At 37.9% G+C, this 20,854-nt stretch overlaps 1 protein-coding gene across 1 annotated transcript in view; it reads left to right on the forward strand.

The window, feature by feature from the left end:
- LOC117240149 (U-scoloptoxin(05)-Sm1a) overlaps positions 1 to 20,854 on the forward strand; it is a 73,335-nt gene that overhangs the window by 37,866 nt on the left and 14,615 nt on the right. The window contains exon 2 of the mRNA XM_033506040.1: positions 10,418 to 10,548. Coding sequence (XP_033361931.1) covers positions 10,418 to 10,548 — 131 coding nt within the window. The remainder of the gene's footprint in view (positions 1 to 10,417; positions 10,549 to 20,854) is intronic.

Raw genomic sequence — 20,854 nt, forward strand, 5'->3', positions numbered from 1 at the left:
TATATGTCGATTCGATATTCGCTGAATAATTTCAAAGCTGAATGAAACGTCGTTCAATATTCAGCCATAGCTTCGTAATTCTTCTTAGCACGCGCATTCCAATAGTATTCATTTGACAACTCGTAGTTTTCCAACGCACAAATTCTCTCAACTCTTTTGTATTATTTGCAGTTTAATCATCTTTCTACATATATATTCACTCGATATTGCACAATTTCAAACCAATAACATCGTCGTATTGACTAAAATTTATATACTAAAATTCCAAATGATGAAAAAGATGAAAGTTGAGAAGGTTTATTTTAAGAAGTTTCAAGGACTTTCAATCTCAAAGAGGATCTTTTCCCCTCGGCACTTACACAGAAAATTCTACTTTTCATCCTCGTACCATCTTTATCGAAAGGAATCGAAACCAACCGCTTTTTTTCACATGGCAGATTTTCTTTATAAAAATGCTAACACCAAGTACTTATCGGAAATTCATAGATCTACAGGCTATCTATTATTATCGTCGCAAATAAATAACAAAGAAAATGAAATATACCTTTGTAAACTAAAGTCTACGATAAACTGGTGGATGCTATTACGAGATTCCTAATTAAAAAAAAAAGAGGAATAATAATAATAAATAGTATCCAAAAGCCTGAGCCTCTCCGAACCAGATAGTCGAATGTTCATTGTCGATCTACGAACTTATCTGCTACGAAACAAAATTTTTCAACCGAAACAAAATTACTTATCACTGTATATTCTACCATTCTTAGTCTACCATAGGATTCCCCATACTCTGAAACTCTACTCTCAAATCTCTCTCAAACCTTCGTGTCGGACAAAAGACTTCGGCATCGTAAAGATCCCACCTTCGGGATCAGCCAGTCCCTTTACCATCCACGTAATCCATACACGATTAGGCCGATGAAAATTCCGGCGGAAGCTTGTATTCGTACGAAGGCCACCAACTCTTGCTAACGGACAAAAACGTCGTTGGGTCACCGCGGGGGCGGCGACTCGAAACCGAGGGGTGGAGGCTTTGGCCGTGCCGAACTACGAGGATTTCGAAACGAAGCCCTCGTCTGGGTTGGGCAAACTGACCCAGATAGATGAATAGTAAATGCACCCTCTACACTCCAGCCAGCAACCTCCGTTTTGCGGAAAATATCTCTTCCCCCGTTCCTACTCTCTCGGACACTGTACCAGCCTTTCGTCGCATTGCTCCGCTTCCAACCCTCGCCAGTGAGTGGACAATACAATTTCGAAATATGAATCAACGCGAGGGGATGGCCAGCCCTGTTTACAACCGCTCCGAGACAACGTCAAAAGATGAAAATGTATCAGTCAGTCGGTCAGATGGACGGCAGAAAGGGAAAAGTTGCCGTGGTACTTTTTATTTATTCCATTCCTATTTTTTTCTCTTGTTAATCCTTGTAATAGAGTTTATTGCTTTTTTCCTTTCCTCTAATTTTGCTTGCGGACGTTCATACATAGTTTTTTCACGTCGATACGATTACTAGGAACATTTGCAGATGAACCATGGACGAATTTTTTGGTGTCATCTTTTTTTTAATCATCGTGGAGTGGTTATTGTTCTTTCTTTCTTTATTTACTTATTCATTTATTAATTTACTTATTAATTTAATTGTAGAAAAGTTTGCGTCCTTTTTGAGTTAGTTAGTAGGAAATTAGTTAATTTTGAGTTGGTTAGTAGGAAAACGATAGGGGGAATTGGTTCGTTAGTTTTATCGGAAAATTGTGGCTTCTTTCAAAAACAGTGGCGGTTGTTTGCGAATGAAGAAAGCAAAGAAAGTAGACCGGTGCGATAAACATACCAGTGGATATTTCATAAAATGTAATCAGGATATAAGCAGCGTAAGTAAACAAGTGATGCAAAGTAAAGGAACAATGTGAATAAACAAGGTAGGATGTCAACAACAAGCAAATCAACGATGTAAACAAATAATTTGAACCTTGAACTATATAAACTAATACAACTAGAACTATAAATAAACTGGTAGGCAAATAAGTAAAGTAATAGGTGGCGTAAGGTATAGTAATTGCAATTTCGCAGAAATTTTCTGTCATTTAGAAGCAAAGGTATGTAGACGCGCAAATCAATCCCAAAAACCATAGAAAAATTTCAATCGAACTACGTGCCCGCTACTGGGGGAAGATTCACCCAAGGAGTGCTATTATCTATCGTATAAGTAAGATTATAATATTTAAGAAACTTGAATAATCGTTGTATTTAATTTCAAGTTTGTGCTGAAAATGTTATGCCAAAGTATTTTTCCAAGTATAGCGCGATTTTCTGAAACTCATCCTTCGGTGGAACGCTCCAATGCGAAAGTATTTTATCGTTTTTATACAGAACTCGGAGGTTTATCTAAGAGAACCGAAAAATCAGTTAGGGAGTCAGAGACGGGCGAAAAAAGCCGGGACAACGGGCTCGGTTCTCGTTTATTCAAATTACTTGTGCCGGAACACACCGTGATCGCTTATCCCATCGAAACGAATTGTTATTTTGTTAAGCTTAGCCAAAGGTAGAGAAGCTCGATTATTTCGACTCGATGAATTTCAATGTTTGCCTCGTGCTGAACCAACAAGATTATTAACATCCAGCTCTCCGTAGAGAACGTGCTAATTCTCATGGAAATTTTCGTGAAACGAAGAGAATTACTTTAACAAATGCCAAATGGAATCTTTGTTTGCACGATGTCTTATTTTGCTCATCTTTTTCCGACGAATAACGCTATTTTAAATCATCGATTTAATCGTGTCCTCGTTCTTACTCTACTCATCACTACTATCTTACCTTTATCCTTGCACTCCCTCTATCTCGCTACTTTCGTTTCATTCCCCCATCTTTTTGCGACGAAGAGTCGTCGACGATCCGCAAGTCCGCAAATCCGCAAATTTCATCGACCGCAATGTATCAAGTCTCCTCGTTCGCGGAATTCAGAATAGCAATTAAGGATTCCATTCTTAGATTCCGCCGTAATCTGTCGTTCTCTGTTGTTGTCTGTCATTGTCTGCCGTTGTCTGTAGTTGTCTGCCGTTCTCTGTCGTGCATGCAGCATCGCATAGCATCGCGCCACAGCAATGACCACTATGCAGGACTGCTATGTGACCCCACGAGGATCAGCATGTGATCGCGCGCGCGTGCAATGCACCATCGCGGCAGGCATCCTGTTCTACCACTGTTTACGTGGAATTCGTGTTGGTTCTCTAAAAAATTGAGGCCAACAACAGTTGCAAGGTATTTGCACGTTCATAGCTAAATTGCGAAATTGCCAGTTTCTAGAATTTCTTAATAACATCGTGTATCGTTTATTATCATTACATCGCCACAATTGGATTAACATTTATTTTTGAAATCTCTTATAGTTGTCTTACGATTTCATGAAATAGCGCTCGTTTTTCGCCAATATCTATCAACACGTTTGCAGTTAAATTCAGAAATTGTTTATTTCTGCAATTAAGAGAGCGCGGACAGTTTAATTTCAAATGCTCCGTACTCGTGCTTCGTAGTTTTGGTAAGAATTACTATCCATGACATAAAAACGACACAACAACTGACATCCAATATAAACGTTTCATCCTTTTTGACGATGTCTTGTTGTCAGGATAATTTACCATTGCATTAATTATACCGCGTACCAAGCGTTCAGCCGATTATTCCCGATCGAAACAATTTTCTTCTTTACTTATTTTTTCGCTGATTTTTCCAACAATCCTTACATAAAATTATCACTGTAATTTGAATAGAAAATAATTTAACCAAATCACTTGCTACAAATAATCTGCCGTGCCGTTGTAACTCGATTCTTTCACTCGACTACTTCCTTCGTCCGAACAACGTTTCCAAAGACCTTGAAGATTGCTGAAATTGCCACAGGGGAATAGAAGGTCCATGGTCGGGCATCGTTGACAATCAGATGACAAAATGCCCGAGCAAAGTCAAGCTTTTCTCACGTACGATTAAACGGTGTCAAGAGTAGTTCAGGTCGACGTTTCCCTTCCATTCGTTCTGCACTTGGTTCGATGACTTTCATTCGACGAAAGATATTTCAACGGGATGCACGACGACTGGTACCTGGTACCGCACTCTGCACGCCGGGAACACGTAGTAAACCAAACCCAGATAGTCCAGATAGCCCAGATAGGTAATTAGCTGGCTAAGCACTAGAGTACTCGGTACACGAGGATCCTTGAAACAGAATGTAGCTTGGAGGTGAAGAAGCGTACGATGGCCCGCGAGCAAGCGGAAGCAGGGACAAGTAGAACGGTAGTCCGCCTGCGGCATGGCAGTGCCGTGACTAATCTGGATCTGTGGCTGAACAAGTACCACTTGACTAGCCTTCGTCCGGGAGTTGCCATCACTCAACGACCACTTTGCGCCCCTACGACCTCTTTAACATAATATACATATAAATTATATATATAGATAGATAAAAGGTGCCTAGAAATAGGCGTCGAATAACTTCGCGAGCTAGTGTAAGTAACCTTTTCTCTACTATTTCTACTATTCTGTATTAAAATGTGATATCGAAATACGGATGTATTTACTGCACTTTTACGTGATTCGAAGAAGCTGTTTTGCAATCGAACGAAGCGGAAATAGAAATGTCAAGGTGCGATGCCGAAACCCGACTCGAAACATGCCTTAAGATATTATACAGAGTATAGTATATGTATACACCTCGCTCACCCTTCCCCTTTGTCTCTTACGATAGTTTCTACGATGAAACGAGATTCCAAGCGAACGCTACTTGCATTCTGCGGATCGAAATTCTTTAGAACCTGTGGATTATCGTGCATGTTACACCTGTTTCCCCCTTGGAAATTTCCACATCTTGTCTTTCACTTCCAGATGTGAGATCCGATCGAGATAGTAAAATTTCAGTCGAGAATTGTCTGAATTTGGTTAATCTTTCGATTGTGGAGCAGACAGATGACGGGCCAGTTCATTTCCGTTTGGAGATATTTTTATTTTTGTTCGAGTGTTTGTTTAATCTAAGAAGCTGCTTTGCAAATGCAAAGATACATACTTCAACATTCTTTGATTAAAAGATAACAAATTTGAGAAAAATGGTTGAAACATAATAGATTATTCGCTTAGATGGAGTTTACAAGTACTTTTAAAGAAATGCGAACGAATTTGTCATTCAACTTAATAGACGTTTCAAACCAAATTATTATATTAAAATTATGTTCTATGCACTTTGCTTTGTCGTTAATCAAACGGGGCTATTTCGTGCTTAAAGAAAGGAGAAAAGTCGAAGAAAAACTCGTTGGAAAGGGGTGAGACTCGAGGAGAACACGTGATGATTTCGCGTGACGCAAGAGAACTCACTCGGGTCTCGTTTCCTCTTTACGACGGATTTTGCCGTCACGTTTACTTTCTCTCGAGTGTCTCGGAAACGTACATATGCCCCTTGTCGTCTAACTTGGCAACCTTAAATTACTCGCAAATTGTTCCTGCCACCAACAAACTTTTCCAGCGAAGATATTGCATAGCTTTCCACAACCGTATTTCTACGGTATTAAAATTTATTTTTTACAATCTTAACGAATTATCAACATGTTACCTACATTATTTTATCTGAAATAACGCAGACCAATTTATTATTTGCGAGTGATCTCATTTTATTTGTATCTCGTTTCTCCAAGTTAAATTTATTACGTTTAAATTTCGATACTGCTGTAATCTACTTTCAATTTCGATACTTTTTCGATACTTTCAAATTCAATACTACTACATCTACATCTACATCTACATCTACCATAATCGCTAAAATCATATATCATTCCCTTTTTGTTATTTTTTCTATCCCTTTCTATCTTATTTCTTGTAAAATTGTTTCCTAATTAAAATTATGTACTGTTAAAATTGGCAAAATTTTAGGCCGTGTTCTTTCCTGCTTTTTTTCTCTCTTTTTTCTCTTCTTTTCCTCTTTCTTTTTCTCTCTTTTCTTTGCTTTTTTTTTAACCCAGTTAGTTCTTTGTTCGAATCAGGCAATAAACAACGGAACAGTGTCCAACGGACGAAACTGTGCTCTTGATCTTGCTTCTATCAGATGTATCGGTTGGAAACTAGTTTCGTTTCCACCATTTCGAGACCCTGGATTTACGACGTTGAATCTGTTTGCCGTTTAGCGTAAACAAAGATTTAGATCGATGAAATTTCATCTAGATACTCAAACAGTTCCGTAAAAGTTAACTAAAGGCATCTTCCTATCTAAAATGTAACAACGCCTGATATTCATTTAAGCCGAGCGATCTCCATTTTCGAAAAATATACTCGCACGAAAGCGTTGTAGATTATCTCGTTGCATGCAAAAAGTTGGGGGAATTTTTGTCATTGAGAAATTATCACGGACTTTGAAAGTACTTTTAGATATTTAAAAAGAATTATCCCCGATACTCTTTTACCATGATGTGAAAATTCAACAAGACATTGACAATTTTTTAAAACAATTCTCAATGTTCGAAGAGAATTATCTATCGAAACAGCAAAGTAGATGAATTACTTTTTCACGGTAATATAACAATTGTACATGGCTTGGACTGGCTTTGGATTCATCCAAAATTCTTTAAAATCACATATCCATTTGTATGAAAAACTTATTGTGAAAAAGGAAACATCGTTAAATCTCATTTTCACTATAACAAAACATTGCAGGGCCTAATCGTAATATAATTATCAAACTATCTTACGGATGACGCGTGAATAAACTACACTATGGATGCCTAATAATACACGTTATAAGAATATCGATTTCCGCCACCGAGGACCTCCTTCCATTTTCTGTGTCGCATTGAACGCCTTAAACTAACTGTCTAGATTACCAGAATATTTATCGATCGTCTGAAAAATAATTCTAAACTTTCGAGAATAATTTATTTGAGCAATAGGAATAGGCAATTTCAAATTCATCGTAACGCGAAAGATTAAAAATCGTTATAATAATAATTAGTAAACGATCGTTTGATTTGTTCGTGATTCTCTAAATTAATCCTAAACACAAAACCTTCAAATTCACTATTATTATAGTGAATTTACCGATTATTATCGGTAGATACGCCATTTAGCGAGTAGCGTGTAATATTATTGTTTTTCGTAGAATCAGATGCTTGTTGTAGGAGTCGTAGGAAAAAGCGGAACGAGTTTGGTTCGCGATACAAGTCACAGCAGAAGTTCCCTCCGCCCTCTCGCCAGTCCGAAACATATTGCTTGTAAATTTCCAGCGGACAGACCAGTATATCTTGTCCTCTCTTGGCCACTTGATTTACCTCCTCCCATGCTCTCTTTTTCCTCCTTTTTTCTCCCTACCACGCAACGGTTTGTTTTCACGCGCATTTTTAACGATCACTTGGACGAAGCGACGCTCGCGTTCATTTCCCGTCGCCGTAAATTCTTGCTTTCGTGATAGCATCCACCTTTACCCATCCTTATTTGCCTATTCTTTACCCAGATTATTTGTTTTCTCCAGGCAAATGCCATTACGCCAGCCTTACGACGCGAATTTTTCCAAGTATCATCTAAAATAACATTGACAAAATTGACCCAGTCGATTTGAATGTTGAATTTTATGATACTTTGTCACGTATATCGCGTTCAAAACCAGGGGGATAGAAATCTTGAAAACGTATCTGCAAGTTTAGTTATCTTGCCAGGAAACGTTATCTTGCCAAGTTTAGTTGATTATTTAGAAAGCGATACTTTTCGTTTAGTGGAAGATTTGTAGATCGATCAAATTTAGTTGCCCCACGCGTATACCTATTCTGTAGAAACAGCTACATACAGATACAACCGATCCAAGTGACTAGTTAGCAATGTATATACAGGGTGGTTGGTAACTGGTGGTACAAGCGGAAGGGTGGTGATTCTACGCGAAAAAAGAAGTTGAAAATGTAGAATAAAAATTTTTTTTTTGTTTTTTAAATTTTTTTAAAAATCTACAGCGAGATCCGTTATAACGAGACATGATAAAGTGCACGCGTATCGAGCGAAAATTCAAAGTCGATTTTCTCGAAAACAAAGCCTCAAACGAAAAATTTTTATTCTATATTTTCGACTTTTTTTTCGCGTAGAATCACCCCCTTTCCGCTTGTACCACCAGTTACCAACCATCCTTTAGATGCGAACCTTACGCGTTTCAATCAGTTTGTAATAACTGATTTATGATAACCATAAATGTCATCTGTATCGCTGAGATTCCCATCATTGCTCTCGGATCTTATCGTTCAACATACGAGAACGCGCGTTCAAATTAACAATTGTCATTTTGTTATTATTATGATATATTAGTTACGAAAGAACTGCAAATTTATCAGTGTAAATATCTCTTGTGACAACAGAGAAGAAAGAAAGAGGATGATTTCTAGCGTTCTCAGAGTGCCATATATAGAAAAATTGACACAGTAGAGGATATTTGTTCCGTTACTGAACGTTATCGTGCGCCAGTGTTTTCCAATTTCCAATCAAATATTTTTGTCGGTTCAGTGGTATATCTATATTAGTGATGTATAGGTATGCAAATTTGGAGAAAGCAGGCTGAAATGTAAGATCGAAATTGTAAAAGATTATGTTTCAAGGCAGAAATTATTTAAAATTATTTAAGATAATAGATAATTTAAACGAAGTAAAGTTTGTAAAAATTCAACGTTGCAGTTGATCTTGTAACAAATGCGATTTTTGAAATATTCAAGGTAGAAGCAGAATCTTACGATTAAGGTATATTCAACCCAGAAAATGAAGAAGAAAAAAAAATAAAAGAACAGATATCTAATTAAGTCATAAAGGAGCAAATAAAACATAATAAAATAAATAAAGACAATTGATAAAGACAATTTTGGTAATATTTGATCTTAGAATTAAATGCTTCGCTAAAAAATGAGATGCGCTATTTGTCACATTTCTTTTGTTGTCTTCGATTAAAATGTTATATAGTAGAATAATAGCTTAGACGAAAACTCTTGGTGGCAACTGTAGATATTTGGGCCTGTTTTAGATCAGAATCTAGAAACTATCCCCGCCGGATACGTTAGCGGAAGTTTCGCGAATCTTCGAACATCGACGGGGCGGGCCGTAGGACGATAGAAACTTTCGAAACCCACTTGCACGGTCTGTATTGTTTCGTGGTTGTGTATCATGTTCCTCTGGACGGGATAAGAACGCGTTTCCACAGCTCCAACAACTTTCTACACGTCGAACGCGCGTCGACGTCTCGGAACGCGAACGATTCTTTTCATTCTTACTCGAAACTTTTTCGCTTCAGAATGGCTACTTTGAAGTTTTAAGTTGTCCCAAGTTCGTTGCACGGGAATGGAAAATATTTCCTCTCTGTTATTTTCACGTTATTTTATATCTTTATCTTTGTTTCCATAGATTAAACTATCAACTCGTTTAGGTTCTCCAAGTGTCCAAATGTACGAACATTTTGAATTTGCGATGAAATTTTTATCAAATTGAAAGAATTTCGAACGAGTTTACCAGTATCTTCTCCGATTTTGCCAGCTTGCTTGGTGCAGCGTGGAGAATTCTACCGAGAGTGTCGCTGTCTCTCGGCGTTCCAAAGTTCAAAGCTCGTCATGGAGGCAGGTTGAAAAGTTTCGCGACCCCTTCGACTTCAAAGCGGAAACGGATCTGTAATTTCTACATTCGCAAGCAATCTTCCGTAGAACGGGTTACCCTAGACGACGCGACGCGACGTGGAAAGATGCGATACACTCGATTTACCGAGTTCGTGATTTAGTTCTATCGCATAGAGCTGCTTTGATCCTCTGTCGCGCTTGTACTAATTAAAAAATTCTACTTGACCCGTACCAATCGCGCAGAAATTCGTAAATTCTTTGTCAAATGAGAAAAATGTAAAATTATGGCAATTGTAGGTACGTACGTACCTACCTGTATACTACCGGTATTTAGTATCTATTCGATAATATTTTCTTTAATGTATTTTCTGCTTTTTTAACGTTTTTTCCAAATTTAGTTGTTGTTTGTTACACTACTTTTCCCCATATTTTCCAAAGCCACTCTTATTATTTTATTACTTTTATTGTTCATAATAGCATTCTTATCACAACTTGTGTTAAGGTTCAAGGTTTCAAGGTTCGGTTCAACAACTTTGAAAATAGAATTATTTTTAGCCGATTCTGCTGTTACTACGTTACCTTTTCTTTCAAATTTCTCATTAACAGACCCTTCACCATTTTTTAACTATGACAATCTCCCTATATTTATTTGTAATTTTGTCATAGTAACAATATCGTATTCGCTAACGATAGGATAATAGTAAATTTTCTTGTATAAATAATTTTAACCAGAGGTTTCGCACCATCGTTCATTTTATCAGTATTACCATTGAACAAAGGATCGTTTGAAATTTATTTCACCAAAGAATTCGTATTGTTTCAGGGCTGACACACAGTCTCAAATGTTATAAATGCGGACAGTACAACGAGGGAGTCGGTAGCATCACACCGTGTATCAATTATACCGCTCACATGCATCTAAAGGAGTGTTTACCCACGGCCGAATGGTGCATTGTAAGTAAACATTTGTCTTATCTTCTATTCCAAACGGCATTTAATTCAATTTGTTATTCATTGTCTAATAGAGGAAAGGAACTTTTTTCTTCTTTTCCTTTTTTTTTTCTTTTTTTGGTAACGGGGAAAATTTGGAGGATTTGATCAGTTTGAATGATGTCAATCAACGAAGAACACGAGTTTTCGTGGCCTACGCTAAAAACCGAAATTTAAGATCAACTTTCAACATACATATTTTGCTGGATGTTGTCATTTAGCGAGCAAATTGCGAGCGACAAATTTTAGCAACAGTTCGTAGATAGCGAACGACATTTGACTGTAATGGAAAGCGTATATGTTACATTTGTCAATCTCGTATGTTCCGGCTAGCTCGGATTCCGACTCAAGTGGACAATTCTGTGTATCGATTTATCAATTAAATATTACAACTACAAGTTTGAGGTTTACAGAAAAGAAGAAAAAGGAACGAAAAAAGGAAAGAAAAAAGAGTTGGATGCAAGTAGCAGAAAGAGTTTCAAGAGACTTTCAATGAACTGGGAAAGCGAAGATCGAAGCGGGAAGTAGGATAGCGTACCGAGTCTCAAATGGCGATCGTTAATTGCGGATAATCGTGGTTGTTTCCAAGTCGTGGCTCTATTTCGTGTTTTTGTCGAGGAACAAAGTGCCTCCAGACGCTGTACAAGTACAACGCTGTACAAAAAGTGCAGAGACGTTCACTTTTTGTCGTTGCGAGGCTGAAAAACACTTCAATTTGTTTCTTAAGAAGCGGAGCTTGTGGAATTATTTCGAGATAATGGAAAATGTTTGATACAGAGAGAAATTTCACTACTTTCTTCTTGTATAATAAATTTCTTCATTTCTATCAATATTTCGTACTTTCGTCGATTAACAAACAGGTAGACGGTTATATTCTTTATTTTAGCCCCGCAGCCCAGAAATCCTGACTCGGTGTACACTTGTTCTAACTTTACGATAAATTGAACCAAAGAACTGTAATTGGGAATTGCTGTCGACTCCATCTCTCAATTCAACGACCTCGAGACACTTAATCGAATCGCGTAATCTGTTTATCGTGTTCTGGCACGTGTCTCACAATCGCAATCCTTGCCAGGATCGTCCTTGAAGGAGATACAATCCTGGTGAATTAACGGGCTATCTCGTTCGACTCTATCAATTCCCAATCGCGCACTGCCTTCCGGCTAGATCAGCGTTCCCGTAACTGCATTATCATATCATACCGTTGGATATTCTGACGTGGCCTTCGAATTACTGCCACCGGTGCGTTTGCCTGGTATTAATTAACATTTTGCGACAGCAACGGAATGACTGTCCGCTGTGTGAATAGATTTAGCCGATCTCCCATAGGACCGTCAGATCGTTTAATTGCGCGATAGAATTGGCAGCGAGTTAGATTCGATTTGGAAAGCGGGATTTTCGTTGTTTGGGAATTCTGTTGCTACTTGGAGTGATATATTCTACGGTGGAGAGGACGAATAGATGGCTCTTTAAAACTGAAAACGGTAACACGTTGCAAACTTTCCAGACCAGCTACACTCGATTTAGATAGCTTCTCACTGTTTTAGTTGCGAGTCGTTCCATTTTCAAACTCTCTTTATTTGAAATTTTCCAAAAAAGGTTTTCCAAAAGGTTCCAATTAGAGATAGATCTCCGATTTGAGTGATCTTGCGTATTAAAATGTTTCGAAATGATGCAGTTAAGAAATATTCCAAATAAGAATTCGTTTAATATTAACAAATATTTCATCTATACGAGATCTCTTAAAATTAAATTAAAAGCTTCGCGATTCATCCGAATCAGAATTCTGCGAAATCGTAAAATCAGAGAATCTGTAAATTTCGGAGCTACGTATAAATCGTCTATACACGCGTTATTCGCAAATTATGATAGTACCGTTTGGAAAGTATCGATATGAATGGTAGGTAGCGAAATATAAATTTCGATGTTGATTAAATGTGATCTAATTCTCGTTGACAGTGCTCGTACATATGAGTAACCGTAGCCTGTATTCGAGTGTCGCAGATACTGCCCGACTTTTATCCGGTCGAACAACGTGAAGAGGATCACGATGTATCGTGTAACCGAGAATCGATAGCAACGTTCCCGACGGTAACGGTAGAAAGAGCGTCGCACTTCTGCCGACTTCTGTCTGGTTCGTTCCCGATGGAACAAGGAAAATCAGGACAGATGGTCCTACGATAAAATACAATCAGATGGAACACTGACACGTTAAACGTCCATAAAAAATTAACAATTCAATGGCAAATAAAGCGGGTAAAAGTAAATTTTCCAGATGTTCAACAGCTTGAAAATAAATAAACGGCGACCGCGTTTAATCAACGTGACCGTCGATTGCTTTCTTGAGCGATACAGCTGCTTTGCGGTGACAGTGCAATCTCTATCTATCCACGCTCTAAATTCTCAATCAGACTCTAGCCGATATAGGAAACGATCAAAGTTGATATTAACGAATTGACAAAAGATATTACTACAACTATTGGCTTTTAAAAGATGTTTAAAATGATTTGTCACCACAGAGTGAGCACCTCTCAGTACCAAGTTGTTCCGAGCATTTATCCAACACGATGTAAGAAATCCAATGAAACAAACAGCACAAGCAGATAGAATATGATTTGTACACTGAATACGATAAATTGAAAAGAGTGGAGCAAACAAGTAGAAAACTTTATTTGCTGGCATGACAGTCTGTTTGCGACGGTGTTGGGGAAGAAAAAGAGAAAAAGCAAGCAAGAAAAAAAAAAGAGACGATAGTGTATGAAAGCTACGTGATGCGCGCTTTTCCAGTTTTTCTACGTTCCACTTCTCACGTTTTAATGCATAAAACATTTAGATCGCGTCACCTCGACGCGATCCGTTTGAAGGTCGGAAGAGCTTTTTGACAAGTTTTCTAACAAAATAGGGCCACGGACAGGGTCCGGCTCCGATCTGGATGGAACCATTTCTCCAAACAAATTGATGCTCGTGTTAAAAGACACACGGTAGAGGTGTCAGAGCAGCGATACTTCTTTCTTCTCAAATTTCCTCAAGGTCTTGGAAAAAGCCCTGAGATATCGCGTTTCGTTGTTTGTTAAGTAGAAAAAGCTTGTAGCCGTTAGGAAAGGTTGACGGCGGCTACTTTGATCATATTCGGCACTACAACGACTGCATCGATTCCACTACAAAAGAATCTGCTTTCTGTTGCCCCCAAATGTCTTCATTGCTTGTGTTTCAAACGTATCCGTGTCAATCGTTCCCACCGACAAATGGCTCGCAGAAAGGCGAAACTATGTTCCTTCATTTTCCAATTCTGTACTACCTAACCTCAACCAGGATTCTTTCGTATTACTTACATCAGATAAAAGTATATCTCTATCTAACCTATATCATTTGCCATCTTTCTATCAAGTCTTTCGTTCGCAAAATTTCTTTACAGGCGAATATCATACGTTTAAATTCGATTCTCAGAAACTTGTTGTCGTCTAAAATAATCTACGATACACAGCAGAGTCCTAAAATAAAATTAAGAAATAACTTAAAATTAATTTTCAATAAAAACAAACATAACTAAAGTCGCAGTTGTCAAAAGAAAGCATCATTGATTTTCACATTAGAATCCCCAAAGCTTATGTTTCTCATAACTTGTTAATTTTAATTCAAGAAACTTTGGCTAATCGATTCCGTCCCCTGAAAGCCCTTTTCATCCATCTTTCGACAACTCGTCTCTCGGAACGAAGATCGATGGATTAGCCATAGACAATCAAGCACGTGAACTCTGGGAGCCACTTACGTATTTCCAATGCTCGGCGCTAGACACCAGCGACACGATACAATACGACACGATACGAGACGATACGACAGAACGTCGATTATTCGCAGCTTGTTTTGTGATTATACATCGACTTCGTTTAAAGCTTTTTACGACGAAAAAACGCGTGCTACGCGTTTATAATTACTGCCGAAAATGCCAAGCGGCAGTGCGTGCTCGCGCGCGCTTGTGCGTCCAACTTAATCTAATTTGTAATTATTACACGAATGAAAATTTAGTAGCAGTTCTTACTTTATATAGTATTCCAAAGTATACACACACGCGCGTGCGCGCGTATGTATATTTGTATGTATGTATTTCTTTTCACTAAATCATACGAATTGTAGCTTTACATATGTGTACAGTATATTTATTGTATATTGCACTGTAGTTAAAGGGTTAAATCGAGCTAGAAATTAGGAAAAAGCAGACAGCTTCTCTATGAACGTTGTCAGTAGCACAGTTGTTCGATTCAAGACCAACGCAACGTATTTACATTTCCCCACCCTCGTCCCCCATCCCCAACTGCTGATTCCAGTAGACATTGTTCGTATGCGTAGCGACGCGACACCAGGATTTCCTCTCCAGCCAGTACGCTTTAACCAGCAAACAGAGATGCTCGCAGTTTCGCAATGCAATTGGATCAGCGTGTACGTCGAAGTACCGTCTCCGGTTAAGAGGCGGAGAACCAGCCGTGTTGTCGATGAACGATGCTTCGAAACTTCGAGTTCGGTTAAACTTTGCTGGGACACATCTAAAACCCATCTTCCGAGATACGTAATTCTTTTTCTAACTAGAAAATCTTGCCGTGACAAGTTAAAAGAGGAGTAAAATATCCTAAAGCTGTCCTTTAGTTTTTACTTCGCTTTTTAGAATTTCACTGGCTAAGGAATTATTCCCAAGTGTAAGTGTCGTCCGTGATAATTGTAGCTGCTGGCTGTAGATGTCGCTGCTGGGGTACTGCTATATTTTCTTCCTATTTAAGAATCGTGGAAGAAAAATCGGACTACGGATGCTGGAATTTGAACCCAGGTCTCGAACGCTCGTAACCTAAGGAGCTAACCACTGCTTTTTTTTTATAACGTTTATTGACCAATAGATGAGTATTGCATTTGTATGTTGTTTACAATAAACAATGGACTTCGGTTGTGAGGTGGTTTAGGCAAAAGTACCGATACGTGACGGTACGACATAGCCATACAATGTTCTACGTGTCGAAATTACATTTTTTAGCTTACTATTTTTAAATTAGATTTAAGTCGCTGTAGAGCGGTGCTTATATACGATATTGTTTTTTTCTTCCTATCTCTGTCCTGAACACCTGGTCGCAAAAACAGGACAGTTCGGTAGTCTACTTTTGGTTTCGGAGGGTCTGTGGGATTTTGGGAAGGGGTGGGAGAGGCCGGTTGGGGAGAGGAAGGGCGGGGTGTTCTGTAGAATTATTTACAATGTTTACAATATTTGCACTATTTTACACGTTTTGTGGCTCTTTCTCTTGTTATTTTTTTTTTATTATGGTTTCAGTATCCACCAATACTTTTTTATCTTTTTTCTGTGATTGTCTTCTGTGTCTTTTTGGGAATGGGCCATGTTGTATCTCCACCTAGTGTCTACGGGCTGTCCATTTAAGTTTTCCTCGTAGAGTATTGTTTTAATCCCTATTTTTCTTTTTATATGGTAGATTATTGGGATATTAATTTGGTCTTGGAGATAGTTTCTTTCGTTTAGGTATAAAACGCTTCGATGGGGGGGGGGGGACCTAACCTGTCGTCAGTATATTTTTGTAATATGAACGTTATTTGAAAATAAACAACTGAAGATTAAACTATTTTCTTTTATCTTTGCAGCTTGCGCGAAGTGGTGTTTTGTTAGTTTTAAGATGTGATAGTCGATGCGGTGGATGTTGGCTAAGTCGTAGATTCTTTTATTTTTTACGTATTTTTTTGAGTCCGCTGTGTTCGTATCTGCAAGTACTCAGGCAAGCCCTGATGCATTTTCTTTCGAATATGCGAATTTTTTCCATTAGGGGAGCTGATGTGTTGTACCAGATTGGGCAGCCGCAGGTTATGATCGGTCTGATTAGTGCTTGGTAGCACAGTATTTTTACTTTGCTGTTGAGATGTTTGGAGTAGAATAATCTTTTTGTTTTCCAGAATGCTGGAGAGTTGAATTTCGATGTGCTGCTTGTAGTTTAATTTGTCGTCTATATTTACGGCTAGATATTTTACGCAATTTTTATGTGGTATGAGCTCCCCTTCGTTTGCTTTTTCTCTTAGTTGAAATTTTTTACAGTGTTCTCTTTCTATTGGGCCGATTTCACTTTACTTTGGTGTAAACAGTATGGTTTCGCATTTGCTTGCATCGATTTTTAATTTCCATGTATGGTAGTAATCGTTAATTTTGTCAAAAAGTTCTTGGAGTTCTGTTCTTATTGTTTTGGTTTTGCGGCCTGTTACGTAGATGATTACGTCATCTGCGAAGGCTATGGAGCGTTTATGGGTGGATGTATTGAGATTAAAGAGATTTAGTAAGTCGCTATTGTAAATACTGAAAAGTAACGGAGAATTTACTGTTCCTTGTTGTAGACCTTTTTCTATGGAGAATTCTTTGCTTGATGTGTGTGAATCGTCGGTCATTACGAATGTTTTGTTTGTTATCATGTCCCAGACTATTTTAATTAAGTATTGCGGAAAGTTTTCCTTAATCATTTTGTATATAAGACCTGGGATACAAACTGTGTCGAAAGGTTTTTCGAGGTCTATTAAGGGGGGGGGGTAAGGTTTTAAGATTTTTTTTGCATTTTTTTTAATTAAATGCATAACATCTTAAGAATATTGTGTCAAAATTTCAAGTCGATTGGAGCAAAATTGACGAAGTTACGAGTATTTTTATACATGTCGGATGATATTGCCTACTCGACCCGAGCGTGCTATTGTTACTTCGCAGACATTTTTTTCTCTATATAATACCTAATCTTACCCCCAGATCTATTTATAGTACTTAACGACTTAAGTACAAACCTCCTTATACCTGTACTGTATATTTTGTCAGTGTAGAGTAAAAAATTTAGTGTAGGAGTATATATTACATCTTCATTAAGTTTTGTGTTAAATTATTACTAAAATGCCTAAAAAAGTTACTAGATCTGATAGACAATCAACTGGTTCGAGATTATATCGACCTAGAATAATTGTACCTCCGCATAAACGTAAATACGAAGGCACTTCAACAAATAGCGCGTCAGCTAAAAAAATAAAAGTGACTGTTGAAGATCAAATTACGAAGGATCGTGAAAAATATTATAGGATAATTGATTTTTTATTAGTCTTTTCAACAATTGCTACGCTAGTGAAGAGGTAAGCCGATAAAATTCGTTTATGAACGTTTTATACCAGATTTTTTAGTGTTCAAAACTTTAAAGCGTTTTCCCCACAACTCACGTTTTCAAAGTCGGTGCCCTCAATTACTTCAAAACAACTGCGCCCATCCTTTTGAAATTTTGAAAACTACTTCTGTACATAATTTGTGAGGTGACGCTGTAGAGTTTTTTCAAATTTGTTAATTATTTTTATTTTGAAATAACAAATTAGCCGAAAATTTTCGCACAAAATCGCGTTTTACCCTTCAAAGTGTTCGGAAAAAGTTAACAATTAAAATTTCGAAAAAAACCTTCGCAGCGTTACCTGGGGAAGGCTGTTACCTAACGAATAAACTTCAACTTTTTGATTTCTGATGCTCCAGCACCAAGTTCTGAGGGGTACTGCAATTATACTTTTTTCCGAGACACGTCCGAATAATTGCTGCCATTGCCGTATTTTTTAATATTTCTCCGTGAAAATTTTACACAATATTCTTCGAATGTCATACTTCAATGTACTATTGATTTTAAAAAAGAAATTTTAACTGTATCGTCAGAAAAAATTCACAAAAACATGCCTTTTTTTGTACGAATTAACCTTCCCCCCCCCCCCCCCTTAAGCAGGCGGTTACTCGTTGCTTTGCGTTAAGCGTCCAGCAGATGTCCGACGTAAGTTTGTTTATTGCGTGGATTGTGGAGTGTTTGTGCCGGAAACCGAATTGAATTTCTGGAATTACGTTATTTTTTGCGCAGGAGGAGGCTAGGGGGTTGTTTATGACTATTTCGAATACTTTGCTTATATTGGGGAGGAGGCTTATAGGTCGTAAGTTTGCAGGTGATGAACCGTCTTTATTTTTTTTTATAATGGTTATTAATTTGGCTTTTTGCCATTTTCTGGGAAAATACCTGTTATTTAGCGCATTGTTGAAGAGTACTGTGTAGTACCATTTTATTTTGTTACGTAAGCGTTTGAACAAAATGTTCGGGATACCATCGAAGCTGGAGGATTTGTTGTTATTTAGTTTGGAGAAGATTATTTTTAATTGGTTGTAATTTGTAAAGTAGTTTGTTTCTGGTTCTGGATGTTTGGGGTTGTCCGAGGTGTTTTCGTTTGAGAATGTGCAGACTGTTTTATTTAGCGCTATGTCTTGTTCTATGTTATTTTTGAGTTTGTTTCTTTCGGCGATGATAATTCTGTTTAGTTGTTCTCGACCCATATGATCGTTTTGTGTGTGTTTTGGAAAAGTGGGTGTCGATAATGTCTAGTTTTTTGCGTTGTTTTAGATATTTTGTTGGTATTGTGTATCGGTGTCTTTGTTGGTATTGTGTATCGCTATACCTGCTTTTTGGATGAGCGAGGCTCTTTCTGGGGGCACTTTGAGAGATGGAGATATTTTTTATTTTGTTTGTCAAGTATTGATTTATAGAGTTTGCGAATTCTTGTTTCAGTTCCGATTTTATTTTGTATAGTAGATACTTTAGGAATTCTAAGTCTTCTCTTTTGTCGTAAGAATAGTTGTATTTTAGATTGTCCAATTTCGATAGTATGTAGCTTTTGTCTCGTTATAGTTTTTTTTTATTTTGTTGTTGATATAGATTGTTTTAAGTTTGGTACGGATTCTTGAAGAGCTGTTTGTATATGTTTTTCTATTTCGTCTATGAATGGGTCGATTTGTCTGTCTGTTAGGTTGACGTTGTTGTAGATCTTTAGATCGCAGTTTTGTTCGAGTAGGTTTTGGAACTTTTCCCAGTCTGTTTTTTTGTAACTGAACCTGGATATTTCGGTCTGTGTTTCAAGTGTTAGGCGCTAATCACTGCGCTGTTGTTGTCCGGTAGTATCTGCTGTTAATTGCCGCAGCAATTTCAGCTACGTTTGTTCGTTTAATTTTTAATTCCTAGCAGTTGAGAATTTTCGATATCAAGGGTGGTGTTATCTTCAGGAATGCAATTACCGACCGTCTCGTGAATTTTACTACTACTATTTCAGTTCTTTTATTTCAGAAATACAGCTATAATTTTCGGCTATTTAATAACCTAATTTTATCTTCTATGGAAATAGAATTTCGCTTTGATCTTACAACGATTCGCAAAAGTATTTTTCGAACATAGGTACGTAATGTGTACACTTTTAAATCGATTTCAAATTTTACCAATAAAATTACAATAGCTGCCTCTCTCGCTACTTCTTTAGTATCCGTGCAAGCATACGAACTTTAATATACATTCTTATACCATATATGTATAAGTACAATTTGTTTATCGTAAGCGTTGAAATACTGTTTGTTCGACCAATTGCGGGGAGACGTAATCGCGAAGAGAGACGTCAACGGGAGTCGTAAATTCCCGTTACGATTATAACAATCGACACCACGAATTGATCGATCCCCTGATTTCCGTTGAGATAATAGGGGTGATTGAGTTTGTATAACACTGTGATTCACAGAATTATGAATTATATATTTCCAACACTTAGATTACACTGATGAGCATAGATAGATAGATAATCACTTATCGCACGAAGATAAGATAGATATGTACGTTAGAGCAGGGCTCTTATAATTGGATTTAGTGTATTAGTGGACGTAGCACTATAATATATTTAGTAGAGGAGATGTATGCTCGACAATATCGAGAACCGACTCTCGCGTTATGCTTAGACTTAGTAGTTGACTTTTCCAACGATGTAGAAGAAGTGAAGTTGACTGACGATGCTGTGTCGGAGGAAACCTAGTGATGGGTGTGTCTAGCGCACGGGACCATCAGATTTGTTCATGCCATTTTAGGTCAGGAAGTGAGGGCAGTATACATTGCTTCGGATTGGATAAACGAAAGTTGGTGGACTAGGAAGGGTCTTAACCGCTCTCGATAGAAAGTTGCTATGGGAAGCATCGTACGTGAGAAAACTAACTTTCCCGTGTCAAGCCGTAGTAAACAATAGTCTTTAGAAACTGATTTAGAAAAAGACATTTGCTGGGTCTGAAGGACCTTAGCAGACAAGTTACTCGGGTTTATGACGGGTGCTTAAGGCTATTGAGGGTACGCCGTACGGAAGAGCGGACATCTGGTGTCCGTCTGGCCCGCGGTGTGTGACCTGGGCCAGGCAGAGAGTCGTCCGGCGTAACAAA

Source organism: Bombus vosnesenskii, unplaced genomic scaffold, assembly GCF_011952255.1.
Source record: "Bombus vosnesenskii isolate JDL3184/JDL3185 unplaced genomic scaffold, Bvos_JDL3184-5_v1.1 scf7180000014579, whole genome shotgun sequence".
NCBI classification, from domain to species: domain Eukaryota; kingdom Metazoa; phylum Arthropoda; class Insecta; order Hymenoptera; family Apidae; genus Bombus; species Bombus vosnesenskii.